The sequence below is a fragment of the Rutilus rutilus genome (genome assembly GCF_951802725.1).
Source record: "Rutilus rutilus genome assembly, chromosome: 15".
NCBI lineage: Eukaryota > Metazoa > Chordata > Actinopteri > Cypriniformes > Leuciscidae > Rutilus > Rutilus rutilus.
Genome location: NC_140220.1, coordinates 6359265 through 6372808, shown reverse-complemented (window position 1 = coordinate 6372808; position 13544 = coordinate 6359265). Strand labels below are relative to the sequence as shown.

Below are 13544 nucleotides of genomic sequence, written 5' to 3'. Positions count from 1 at the left end.
TTCAACTTCTTACATGTTTTTTTATTTTTTTATTTTATATAAACGGTCCTTTTAGTCTACAACTGGATGCAGTGCATATAGCACACACATAAAATGGCAAATACTATAAAAGTAATAATTACACTATATTAATAACATATTCTTAATTTACTACTACTACAAGTGCTCTTTAATGTATTTAAAGCTTCTGGACTTTGCCTCAAATATCAAAACAATAATCAAACAGATATAAAACACAACTTAAACTATAAAACTATAACGCACAACGTAACTATAACAATGATCTAAGAGAATGGAGCTTGTAATTTTTACATCTGCAGTATGTAGCTGTAATGGCTAGCTACTTCGCTGTTTATATAATATAATATAATATAATAAAATATAATATAATATAATATAATATAATATAATATAATATAATATAATATAATATAATATAATATAATTAGTGCTGTCAAATAGATTAATCGCGATTAATCTATTCTAAAATAAACGTTTGTGTTTATATAATATGTGTGTGTGTGTGTGTATATATATATATATATATATAAATAAGTGTGTGTGTGTACATACATACAAACAAACACATACTGTATATATGCATACACAAACATATATAAAGTGTATATATATATATATACACACATATTATATAAACAAACGTTTATGATGGAATCGATTAATCGTGATTAATCAATTGGACAGCACTAAATAATATATAATATAATATAATAATATATAATTTGTATAATATTTTTAAATAATGTTTATTTATCAAAGTTATTTATTTATTTATTCATAAAATTCATTTAAGGATGGGAAAATAAAACATTACGTTTTTAAGTGTTTTAGTACAATATTGCCAACTAAATGATCAAAATAATCCAAGAGTATATATAAATATATTGTATAAAGTGTATATAAATGTCATTTTAAAAATAAGGTTAGTGGCAAAACCCCAAAACCTTTCAAAACTTTTGAGGGATCCGGAAAACTCATTTTGAGGGATCCAGAACTGTCGAAGATCTTTTGTGTTTCCCGAAAGAAAGAAAAAAAAAACATCATGGGGAAAGTAAACAACGATAACATTTTGGGGCGAACTACTTCTCGAATGTGGCCTGGGTTATCCCATCTTCTTGCACTATAGGTGAAAACACACTGAATATTTTTAACACAATACTGGCGTAACTTTTGCCAACAATGACTTTGACAGGACACATAACCTGTTGAAGTCTACGACAGCTAAAAAAAAAAAACGTGACGGGAGGATACACAGACACACTGACGGACAGGGTGAAGACGCGTGGAGGATGGTGACAGTGAAGAAGAGAGAGTTAGAGAGAAGGGGACGTTAGTTCTGCCACAGGACGCCAGCAGCCATTCTTCTGGTGTTCCATGACTGGATCTTTGAGAGTGACCCCCCACCAAACCTAAACAAAGTCCCCGGTGTCATTTGCACTGTCAGCGTGGCCCTGTGCATGAACATAGGAGTGCGTAGGGTGTCATTAGTCTCCAATGATTGAGTACTTGAGGGAGGAGAAGGACAACTCAAGAGGAGAATGTGCAATTACGCCCCTGGAACTACAGCTGAAAAGATTAAGAAACGCCACTCCCTCCTGAAAAGCAAAAAAAGCCAGAGTTTGTTATTGTTGTCCTCTCTAATTGCCGTGGCGATAGGTTTTAAGATAATAGAATGGGATGTTGGTCCTGGGTTAAGTTATGGAGGTGATAGAGAGGAGAAGGGGGGAGGGGATAAGAACGGAAAAAGACAGAGAAAGAAAGAAATAAAACAAAAGCATGTTCATCAACCAGGTCAATTAGTGCAATCTGAATCGGCTGGAGTAGCAATTTGCTTTGTCTGAGCACTTTTATTATGGAAATCACTCTGGCTTTGGAGAGAGGTGCATATTTATGGAGATGCTGATTGCAAGCGTTGTTTTTCAGCAAGATGGAGAGAGCGAGAGAGAGAGAGAGAGAGAGAGAGTGAAAGACAGCATGTCCGTGAGCGATAGAGCAGAGAAAGTGTTTAAAAAATGAGCATCTATTATTTTTCTCACTCAAAGTGCCATTTTTTCAGCATTAGCAGCCAACATGAGGATGAGGATGATTGGAGATGGCCACATGGTGCATGTGTGTGCAAACGCAGATTATAAAATAGCTGGGGACGTCCAATAAAACTGCTGGCTAGTGTTGACTCTTAACACATTTAACACAAAGAAAAAATATTAATTGAAAATATCTGGAGCTCATTTTATCTGTCCTTTGCCAGTAAGGATGAAAAAGGAAAACATGCTTGTTTCACAATAATTATCTTTGTTCATGTATGTTTCCAGACGGAAATGTCTCACGGGGCTACAGCGTTATGTGGTGGTAATTTTCAGCAATAAAAAGCCTCAAAGCAGAGGTAAAGGAGAGTGGGGTAAGATGTGTCGCTCATTTAATAAAGTTTTTGTTTTGAATCAGAATCAGAACGAGCTTGGTTTGACAAACACAGAAGGAATTTGCCCTGGGTACATACATACATATATGACACGAATAGAAATAACATTTAAATAAGTAAGACTAAGAAATAATAATAATAATAATAAATAGTATACATCTGGAACAGAAGACTTGTGTACAGATGTGTGCATCATGTACTGTATATACAGCTGTATAAATAAAAATATGTATATGTATTTACGTAATGTATTATTTTACATAATGTATATTTTGCATGTCAACCTACAAGTCAGGTAAAATACATTTTCTATGCAAGTCTACAAAATAAATGATATTATACATCATAAATAAGACTATAATCAAAATAAGACTTCAAGACTTTTTGACATTTAACGGGTAGATTTTTTTTTACAGAATTCAGATTTCTATGGCTGTACGTTACAGATAATTTATTTTCATTTCAGCTGACGGCAAACATCCTGCTATATAATTAGGAGTATTAGTTATACTTCATTTCATCTAATTTCTGCTTGCCTAGAGGACGACTCGTATAAAATGTGACACAGTTTACCCCCACTCTCTCCTATGTGCCATTATTTTAAGCACAGCACTGATGCAAAACTAATACTAAGTCCGAAAGAAAAATCTACAGATATAGATACCGAAAAGCACGATGGCACGAATAAATATAAAAAAAGTCTCTTTTTTGGAGGTTCGGAGAGAAAGTTGTGCAGTCGAATCATTACAGCATGAAATATGAATGAAGGAGAATACTGTGGAACTTCATTACTGTATATAAACTTCAAGCTTCCCTGAAAACCCCTCAGAAAGTGACTTTCCTCCAGTGCAGGAGGTAATTGTGCCTTCATAGAAGTCGACTGTCAAACCCCACGGGATTAATGATCTCCCACTGTTCTCCGGATGAAACCTTGCTTGTTTCTCGCGCTTGTAACGCCAAATCTACTGTAAAACAAACGCGCGGTCTTATATAAATAAATAAATGCGTAAATAAGAGTGCGGTGTCAAAGATACTTTGAGCTAGCTAAGTTTCACATTACACACATTCGCTGACGGCTTGGTGCATTTGCACTACCCATGAATTAAAGTGGCACCAAGCATACTTATTGAAAATCCGGAGGGGAAAATGGAATTACTGAGGGCGATCCGTCTCCGCGCTCCACGCGGCAGACGCTAAAGGGGAGGGTAATGGCTTTTCTTCTTCCCGTGGCCGATGGGGAGCGTGTGTGCACATTTAGGAGGTGCATTATATCCTTCAGGTGGCATGTTCTCTCCGCACCCCTCAGATGAGCTTAATGCCAGAGCGCAAGCACTAAAAATAGCATGTGGCTCAGGCGAGAGCGAGAAAAGGAAACAATGTCCCAACTCGTAAATGAGGGCATGGCATTGTGAATTGATATTATGTAATATACCAGACTCTTGCATCAAATTGTGTAAATAGGATTTAGAAATGAATCTTCCCACCAAAATCACGATAATGTAACCCGAACGGAAAACTACTGTCGTACAAAATTCTAAATTAAAGAACTGACTGCCTTTTAATTCATGAGTGTGGATTTTGATTGAATTGGCCACACTCTACAGGAAGTTGAATTGGACTTTGAATTGGTTTGACAGGAAGTGGAATTTACTGATCATCAATGTTGTGGGGAATGCATTACAAGTAACGTGAGATGTAATCAGATTACTTTTTTTCAAGTAACTAGTAAAGTAATGCATTACTTTTCAATTTACGATAAAATATCTGAGATACTTTTTCAAATATATTTCGTAACATAAGTTACTTTGTTTTCCTATTTATTGACTGACACCTTTTCTCTTCCCATGTTGAGAGAAATCTATCTATCTATCTATCTATCTATCTATCTGGTTGGGTTTGATAACCTTTGCTTTTCTAGTTATCAATTACAGTTCCATTTTAATTCTTAACTTCAAACATTGGAACATGGAATTTAGGGTCATTGGTCAGAAAATTGTCGGTCAATTTTGGTCCCACTAGACTTTTTGCTCCTTTCCTTTCCATTCAAATGCATGTTAACTATGCCATGTGCGACGGCATTTTATCTTTCTAAGGTTTGTAAATTCATATAGCGGAAAAAAACATCATTTAATTAATAGAGAATGTAAATGTCACAGATTAAACTCTTGATTCAATACAAGCAAAACAAACCTAAAAGCTACTGTATGTAGTGCACATGTAGATTTGTGGTGACATTTTTCAACCCCTCCCCTCCACCAGCTATCATTAATAAACAGTTTATTGCCAATCCAAATAATTCCCACCCCACATATTCAGTCTTTTTCGGTTGGAAATATGCCATATTAGGCAAGTAAAATGGGTAGCAAATGCCATTCCATGTTTATTTTAAGGAATTGCGCATCAAACTCGGCAGGTTCATGCCCAGGTGAGGGTGACCCAGATACTGGAGACGTACTGCGATCACAAATCTGCTCTTTTATTACTTTGCCCTTGAGCGTGGCACTTAACCCGAGGCTGCTTCAGGGAAACTCTTCTTGCTATTAGCGTGCACAAAAGTGCTTTGAATAAATGCATTTGTGAAATGGCAAGAAATGTAAAAAATATTGATAGACAAATTACAGAAACAATGAGTTTTTCAATACACGCGCCCGTAAGTTGAGCTATAACAATGATTTTGTGAAGCAATGAAATCCTGTATAGATTTCCGAGCTGGGGAGGCTAATCTATGGACAACGCCTGCCAAAACATGTGTCCTTCAGTCTGATATCACCAAACAATCATGCAAGGTCAGTGACAGCAGGCGGATCTTAAAGGGACGTGTGTGCGCATCTACACAGGTCCGGTGTTTACCGGTGTTTCAGTTGAATAGAGGCAGCCAACTGAACTGAGGCTTTGAATTGTGAATGTGAATAGCCAGCAACTATGCCAAGAAAAATTAAGGGCATCAAGGGCCAGTTGCATAAACATAGCCATTATATTAAGACGGTGTCTTAGACCTAAGTATAACCCAGCAGTTAGGCAGTATCAAATTAGGCCAATCTATGTTTTTATGTAACTAACTTCCAAAAATTATGAACAGTCTTAAACAAAAAACAAAAAAATCAATGACTAACTTGTAAGACAAGCCGTGGCGGTTCATGCAACCGGCCCCTGAGGACAGTCACACAAAGCTCACACTAACTACTGCATAAAGAGTGCTGGGGAGACTAACTAACTAATGACGCTACTAACTATTAAAAAAAAAAAAACATTATTTTTATATTAACAAGCTATATTTTGCATATTCGTTGTATTTACTGTATGTTACACTGTATTGTCTAATAACCGAGCAAGCTGAGCTAATCAAATGTGGTTTGACATTTGAAAAACACAAATCCCAGATTTGTAACTCAATACTAGTGTGGCATTGTCTGTAGTGAAATAAATTTAGTAAAATGTTAAATTTATAACAATAAAATCTGTAATATACGGCTTAAATTGACCTTTTCCAAACGAATTTCCTTCTGCTCACCAAGGCTGTATTAATTTTTGATAAAAAACAGCAATATTGTGAAGTATTTATTAAGATAATTTAAAATAACTTTAGTTAATTTATTAATTATTTATTAATTTATTACTGCGATGTCTAAGCTGAATTGTCAGCATCATTACTCCAGTCTTCAGTGTCACATGATCCTTCAGAAATAATTATAATATGATGATTTGCTTCTCAAGAAACATTCCTGATTATTATCAGTTGTGCTGATGAATATTTTTGTGGAAACTGTGATTTTTTCAGGATTCTCTGATGAATAGAAAGTTCAAAAGTACAGCATTTATTTAAAATAAAATCTTTTGCAACATTATAAATGTCTTTAATGTCACTTTTAATCAATTTAATGCATCCTTGCTGAGCAAAAGTATTAATTTATTTAATAAAATCGTACTGACGCCAAACTTTTGAATGGTGGTATGTGTGTGTGTATAATGCTTTATATGTACACACACACACACACACACACACACAAAATCATGCTTTACTGAAGAAAATATTGATGGCTGTTTTTGCTAATAACTTGAAGCTGTATGACTTTTAATTCAAGTCTGTTAGCTTTAAGGTCATCTATATGCTAGTGTACTTTATACACTGACTAAATGAATGTTTTACAGTATATGGATTTAAAATGTACTGTTGTTTGTCTTCTGTGAAAACAAAACATTCAGATGTCTGACATTCAAAAGCCTCCAATATTTTGAGATTCGAAAATTATTCATGGGCTTTTTAAATGATGAGTAGGCTGGAGTTTGAAGCTTGAACACTGATGATGAGATTCAAAACAAACACATTGAGAGGATGAATGTGCTGAAAATGAATGAACAACACACACACACACACACGCACACGCATGAACACACAGTGCAATGCTGGAAAATGTGCTGCCAAAGAAATATTTTAATAATAAAAATAACAAAAAGTGAGCTGGCAATGGATGCAGAAGAGTGTAATTTGGAAAAGCGAGGCAGTAAATGGCTCTGACCTGTGAAGGTAACCATTCAAGAGAAAGTTGCTCGGCTCCTCTCATTGTTTGCGACTCTGAATGCATTCAATGCACCCACCGTGAATGTTTAACATATGAATGGGAAACTTTTATGCCCTATGAAGACCATACGCTTTGCTGATAAAATGGCTGACAAAGCTCATCTCATAGTCAAAATGACAGATACCACATTGCTTTTGGAGCACACTTTCCCAAATGCCTAACATGGTTTTTTTGGGGGGGGAATGATTTGAATACCTATTGTCTTTTTTTTTTTTTTGTTCTTTTAAGATCCCTCAGTCATGGAACACATTCTCTGCTTTTAAAAATGGAAATAAATGCTCTATAATGAGGGGAAGAAAAGGTAATAAAAAGGCAAGGATTGCCCTTTTTCCCAATTTAAGATACATTCATTTGAGCGAAAACGGGGAATGGCTGCTGGCCCTGTGATAGAAACCAAAGTCTTCCTACAAACCTGCAAGAGAGAAAAGAGGGAGGGAAAAAAAAAATGACACAAATGCGTCCTATGAAAAGAACAGATTGGATCAACGGCTGGTGGGAAGGAAGGGAGGAAGGCAAACCTTTTCACCAGGTCCTTGAAATACAAGCTGCAGGAAGCTAGAACATTTTGGTGGACTTCAAATTCTTTGCCTTCAACTATAATTTTCAGGTCTGTAAACTCTTTCTCTCTGCGCTGCTGGTTCAACTCCTTCAACATCTCTGTAGAACAAAGAAGAAACAGACAATGCCAAACACGTTTAGAAATCAGATTTTTTTTTGGTGAACAGATGCAACAACAAAAGCAGACAGTGGCAGAAATCACCACAGTGGAATACAGTAGATCAAAATCAGCATAGAATCAGAATGCAACACTTTATGGACACATTAGAAGCAACGATGCACAATAAACATCAAGCAGAATTATTAATATTAGAAGATGCAAAATAGTAATACACAGTGGCATTTTTCACGATGTAATAGAGGATGAGAATACCTTTATTTCAAATATTCAGTTCTCAGTGCAATCCTCAGGTCGGGAACTGACTGACCTCAGTGTGTCAAACATTTCAAATATGCCAGAAATATTGATTCAATATCATATTCCTTGGGGTATCGTGGCTTCTTTTAACAACACTGCTTAGGAGAACTGTGTTGTCTATATTTCAGGACTAAGGAAACAAACAAAAAACTAGTAACATTGATTGAATAATGTGTGTCAAAAACCTAACTGGATCATACTTTGAATTTCTTACATGTTTTATTTACATGTCCTGAATGCATGATTTTCCAAAAGGAATGTTCTTATACCATTAAAAAATAAAACGAATACAAGGGTTAAATCATGATTCCAAATACAGCTGTACGAGACTTCGCTCCAAATAATTGCAGTTTATATTTATTGACAAATACTGGGTGGCAAGAGTTTAAGCTTTGGACCTCCAAAAAAAAGATCCTAATATCAGCGAAACAGGCAAAACATCTTGTAAACAAACAGAAAGCTTCAAAGAGAGAGAGAGACGAACCTCAACATGCAGACATATTTACAAAAATGTTCTCTGATCTTGAAAAGCGCAGGGAAAAAATTGCATTGATGAGAAATAGATTTACTTTAATAAAGTGATGTATATATATATATATATATATGATCATATTTTACTGTAAATTAATATATCTGCCAATCTCGTTGCATATTTAACATGTTTACCAAAATAATGAGAACATTCACGGACAATCAGTTTTGAGCGCAGAGAAAACAAGCAGCAGATGTAGGTTTCAATGCATATGTAAATAAATGAGGCGTCTGACAAACACCGAGGCAGAAGTCCAAGGAGACGAGAAGCGGATACAAGCCCCGTTTAATGAGGATCTATAAAGTGATTCTGACAACCGGACCTCGCAGAGTAACTTTAACAGGGAGCCAGTGAAAGTTCAACAGCCGAACACTGCGGCGTCTGAAGTCAAAGCACAGCACAGCACAGCGGCAGCCATCTTGTGTCTTTATCCAGCTACAGCTCGACCGCTTTCTTTTCCACAACCGCTGCAACATATTTAAGCTGGGGTTTATTATATACAAATATTACCCACGCTTTATGCAAAGTGTTACCGCAGCTTGATATTCTCAATTCTCGATTCACTATCGGCTAGTTCACGCCACTTCCTCGGCATTGTCAGCGAGGTGGAGATTTCAGTGTCGATTGTTTATTTCTACAGCCTAATGGTCCAAACCTGTGATATATTTGATAAATAACAGCTCGTATTGAGTGAAAGTGCCTCTCGGTTGATTTTACAGTCCAGAAAAGCCATTTCTTTGATCTAGCGAAGCAAGATTTTAGTCAAGATGCAATCATATAGTGATCGTTAGGGAACAAAGGCATTCTGTACACACAGATAATTACCTCAATTTTCATTCTAACATGAGAGTTCATATTTAGAGCGATAGATCAATTTAAAGCATTTTTAGCAAACAAAGCCATGTTCTACAATATACAGACATAATATAATAAATATATTCATTAAACTACTTAACTGAATTTAAAATCACAGGACAACTGAGAAGATCCGACAGCAGAGAGAACAGAATCAATTTATTAGAAACAATGTGCAATTCCAGAAATCAATTTGATCTGCAGTGCTAAAGCAAATGGAACAGCATTGTAAACACATCACCAAAATGAGCAACTACATTAACGCAGCGAGCGCGCACACACACACACACACACACACACACACACACACACACAGAGAGAACAATAACGAGAGCCTTGAGCCACTGCGGCCACTTCAGCAATACAAAACCAAACAAAATGAATCTCAGGGCTGCCTGAAATTACACTGACATTAAAGAGAAAGTAGCTGATTTACTGATGCTTCAACACTCCAGGCTCGGTAGTTTACAATTTGGAATTAATCAATAGATTTAAAAACAAATAAAAAATAAGCTAAATGGAATTTTAATCGCTAAAGCGCAATTAAAAGCACACAGATCATTACAGTCTGAAATATAGTTGTCATGCAAAGCATTACGTAGTATAAAGCCATTTTGATTATTTTGCCAATTTCTCTGAATTTCTCAGACGATTTAACGTGTGTGTGTGTGTGTGTGTGTGTTTTGCTATCATTTACAATATTTACAATATTTCATAAGAATATATACATTTTTGTGTGCAAAAGTATCTATTTTTGTGTGAAAACATAATTCTTTGCCATTTTTGCGTGTGTGTGCGCGCGCACGTTTTTGCTAATTTTTTAGTTTTTTTGTAAAATATTTCATAATGGAATTATTAAAAAAATATATATTTTGTGTGCTAGAAAACAAAAATTCTTTGCCATTTTTCCATTAATTAAGTGTTGTATTGTTTTGTGAAATATTGTCTGTATATATAAATAGGCTATATATGCTAAATGTAATTTTAATTGTTACAAATATTTTGCCAATCCAGTTTCTCAGGATTTATCTGACGATTTAAGTATAAATATAAAATGTAACAATTTCATATGTGTGTGTGTGTGTGTGTGTGTGTGTGTGTGCGCGCGCGTTTTTGCTATTTTTTAAAAAAATTTGGACAATATTTCATAATGGAATTATTAAAAAATATATATATTTTGTGTGCTAGAAAGCATACAAATGATTTGCCATTTTTCCATTAATTAAGTGTTGTATTGTTTTGTGAAATATTGTCTGTATATATGATATATATATATATATATATATATATATATATATATAACACAAACAATATTTAACTTTTTTTAAAGTAAATAGAAAAATAGCAAAGATTCATAGTTATTTCATAATCATACTATGAATTATTGCAAACAATAGCAAAAACACAGCGCTCAACTTGCACAAATATTCCTCTACTAATTAGCTACGCCAAACCTGACAGCAGTTTTCAACGTGGAATAAAAAGAATCCTTAGAAAAATGTAACTGATTGTGCTTCGCATTATACAGGTTTATATAGAATATGCACGTGTGTGTGTGTGTGTGATTGCGATGGAAACGACGCGCAGCAAGGCTTTGTGAGTCACCGTCGACTGACATGGCTTTCACCTCCAATCTCCTGCGCTGCTCACGACACCCAACTCACCAGCGAATGACAGCGAAAGAGCTACACAGGAGGAACTATAGTTGTCAGTAAACAATGGTTCGCCTCTGCAAGGTCGCAGGACGCGGCAGAAACTGATGGAAAAGCGAATTATGCGGTGCGGCCCGGGGTCAAGATCAGTGAGGAACAGAGATCATTAGCACAGGGCACCAAACATCACATGACAGGTGAAGAGAGACCCTCTGCCCGACCTGATAGGGACATGGACGGATGATTATTTGTGATTCTATGGTTTGAACACACACCGAAAATTAGAGTGTGTGCTGTGCATGTAATGGGAAAATAATTGTCTGTCTCGCAGAAAATGGTGCAACAGTAACCTACTTTCTTTGTTAGTGCTGAACTAAAGATAAACTCTCCGTGCAGCACACACGTCAATGTTTTGTAGGTGTGTGTGTGTGTTTACTGTAGCATGAGGCAGTCATGAAGGGTGGAGGAAACTAATGGAGCATGAAACACAATCCTGAGAGACAACATTAACACAAACACGTGTGTGTGTCTCTCATAAACGTATAGGGTCATGGTCAGACATGTCTCACTCTCAGGTCATTACCCACGACAGTTTTACCTCTAACCTGATTGGCCTCTCAGCGGACTTAAACAGCCAATCAGCACGTCTCAGTCCATTTACCACAAATAAACAGAGAACGTTCAATAATCCAATAATGCACTGTGGAGAAAAACACAGACTCTGAGCGATTCATTCACTGCCTGGACAAATACACCACAAAATATCAAACAAAAACGTATGTATGTATCTGTATTTATTAATACATATAAGCCTCTTCATGAGAAAATCCAAATTCACTTAAAATTACTTGTATCTTAATTTCAGTCCGATCATGTTTTGAGTCCTTACACCAGTTTTTGTGTCCTAAAAAGAGCAAAATTATTTCTGGCTTGCTAGCTAATTACTTATATTATAAAGGCAAAATGTGAATAAAAACTACAATGAAAGAAAAATATGAATTAGTGACATCCTATACAATGAACTTCCAAGTTGTATTCATGATCTCATAAATTAATTTATGTTTAACTTTATTGAATTAATTGAATTTAAATTAATTGAATTTAAACATAATTAAACACATCTAGTGTTATTTCAAGTGACATAATTCCTCTAACACATTTTAATTAACATAATCTAATATAATAAGTGCAGAAAATAATTTAGCATGGAAACGGTAAGTTCACCACTGATCATATATAATTTTACCAAGACATACACAACTCGATACGTCTCCGCTACTAAATGGATATCATTGATTTTGTCTGTGGTTCATTTGAAGAACTTTCCATTCCGACCACAGAATCGGACATCTTTTCTTTTCTTTTTTTATTAAAAGAAGAGCCCTTGAAATCTTTCTTTTCAGGCGTAAAGAGTGCAGCCTGTCAGTCAGATGTGAGAGCTGACTAATGGCAAGGCCGAGACGGGAGAGAGGTCACTGTACACGCAACGGCTTTCACACACACAAAGACTCTTTTCAATGCCTTCCTTCAGCGCACCGCAAACAAAGACCAGATTCAATTCAATTGAACTGTACTGAGCCGAAACATGATTACAATGAATGGATAAGATGAACGGGGTGAGATAGTTTAATAAGCATTTAAGTGCAATGGAAAGATGGACATGAAATGGCCCTAGAACAACCTTTTGATGAGTTTTCCAGCTGAGCTATTCTAAGGTTCACCGGTCAGCTCATGTTTTTCAAAATGGCAGCTCCTAAACGTGCGGATTGACTGGTTATATCGATACACTGGAACGATCCAAGCGTCCCTGCAGGGGTGTGTAAGGAGGACAGAAATGATGTGAGAGCGATAGGTAAACATTTATCCCTGGCTTCCACCGTGTAATAGGGCGTAATGTCAGCATCATTTCTTCAGCAGCTACTGAGGGAGTGAATAAAAAATAAAAAAAGACATCCAATCAGAAGCCAGCAAAGTGTGTCACCATTACAAGTAATGATAGTAAAAAACAACAGCTTTTGGGGAAGAGTCCATTTGCAACTACATGGGAGGGGAGTATGATTTATGACGCACTACAAAACAACCCTATTGAGATGAAGCCTGCAGAAAATATGTGTGTGATTTACTTCTGAATTTAACATCAGTCAAATGTAGAATATGATTTACTGCTTTATGAAGGATACATTTTATGCTAACTAATTATTTTGTTATATTAATTTATCATTAGTTGCATTAAATAGCATTAAATACAATAGAATAAAATAAAAATGAATCCATTAAAATAAAATAAGAACACAGCAATGGTCTACATTAACAAACTAAATTGACAGCCCTAGTTGTAACTTACTTTAATGTATAAAAATATATAATATAAAATTAAAAATACGAGAAAAAAATAAAATAAGAACAAAATATGCTCTCCATTAACGTTAAATTGACAAACCTAGTTTTATCTTACTTAATGTAAAATTTAATTAGAAAACATCAAATAAAAAATATGAAACAAAAATAA

General features: G+C 35.4%; 1 protein-coding gene across 1 annotated transcript in view; it reads right to left on the bottom strand.

The window, feature by feature from the left end:
* klhl29 (kelch like family member 29) overlaps positions 1 to 13544 on the bottom strand; it is a 270850-nt gene that overhangs the window by 73943 nt on the left and 183363 nt on the right. The window contains exon 6 of the mRNA XM_084432701.1: positions 7539 to 7677. Coding sequence (XP_084288827.1) covers positions 7539 to 7677 — 139 coding nt within the window. The remainder of the gene's footprint in view (positions 1 to 7538; positions 7678 to 13544) is intronic.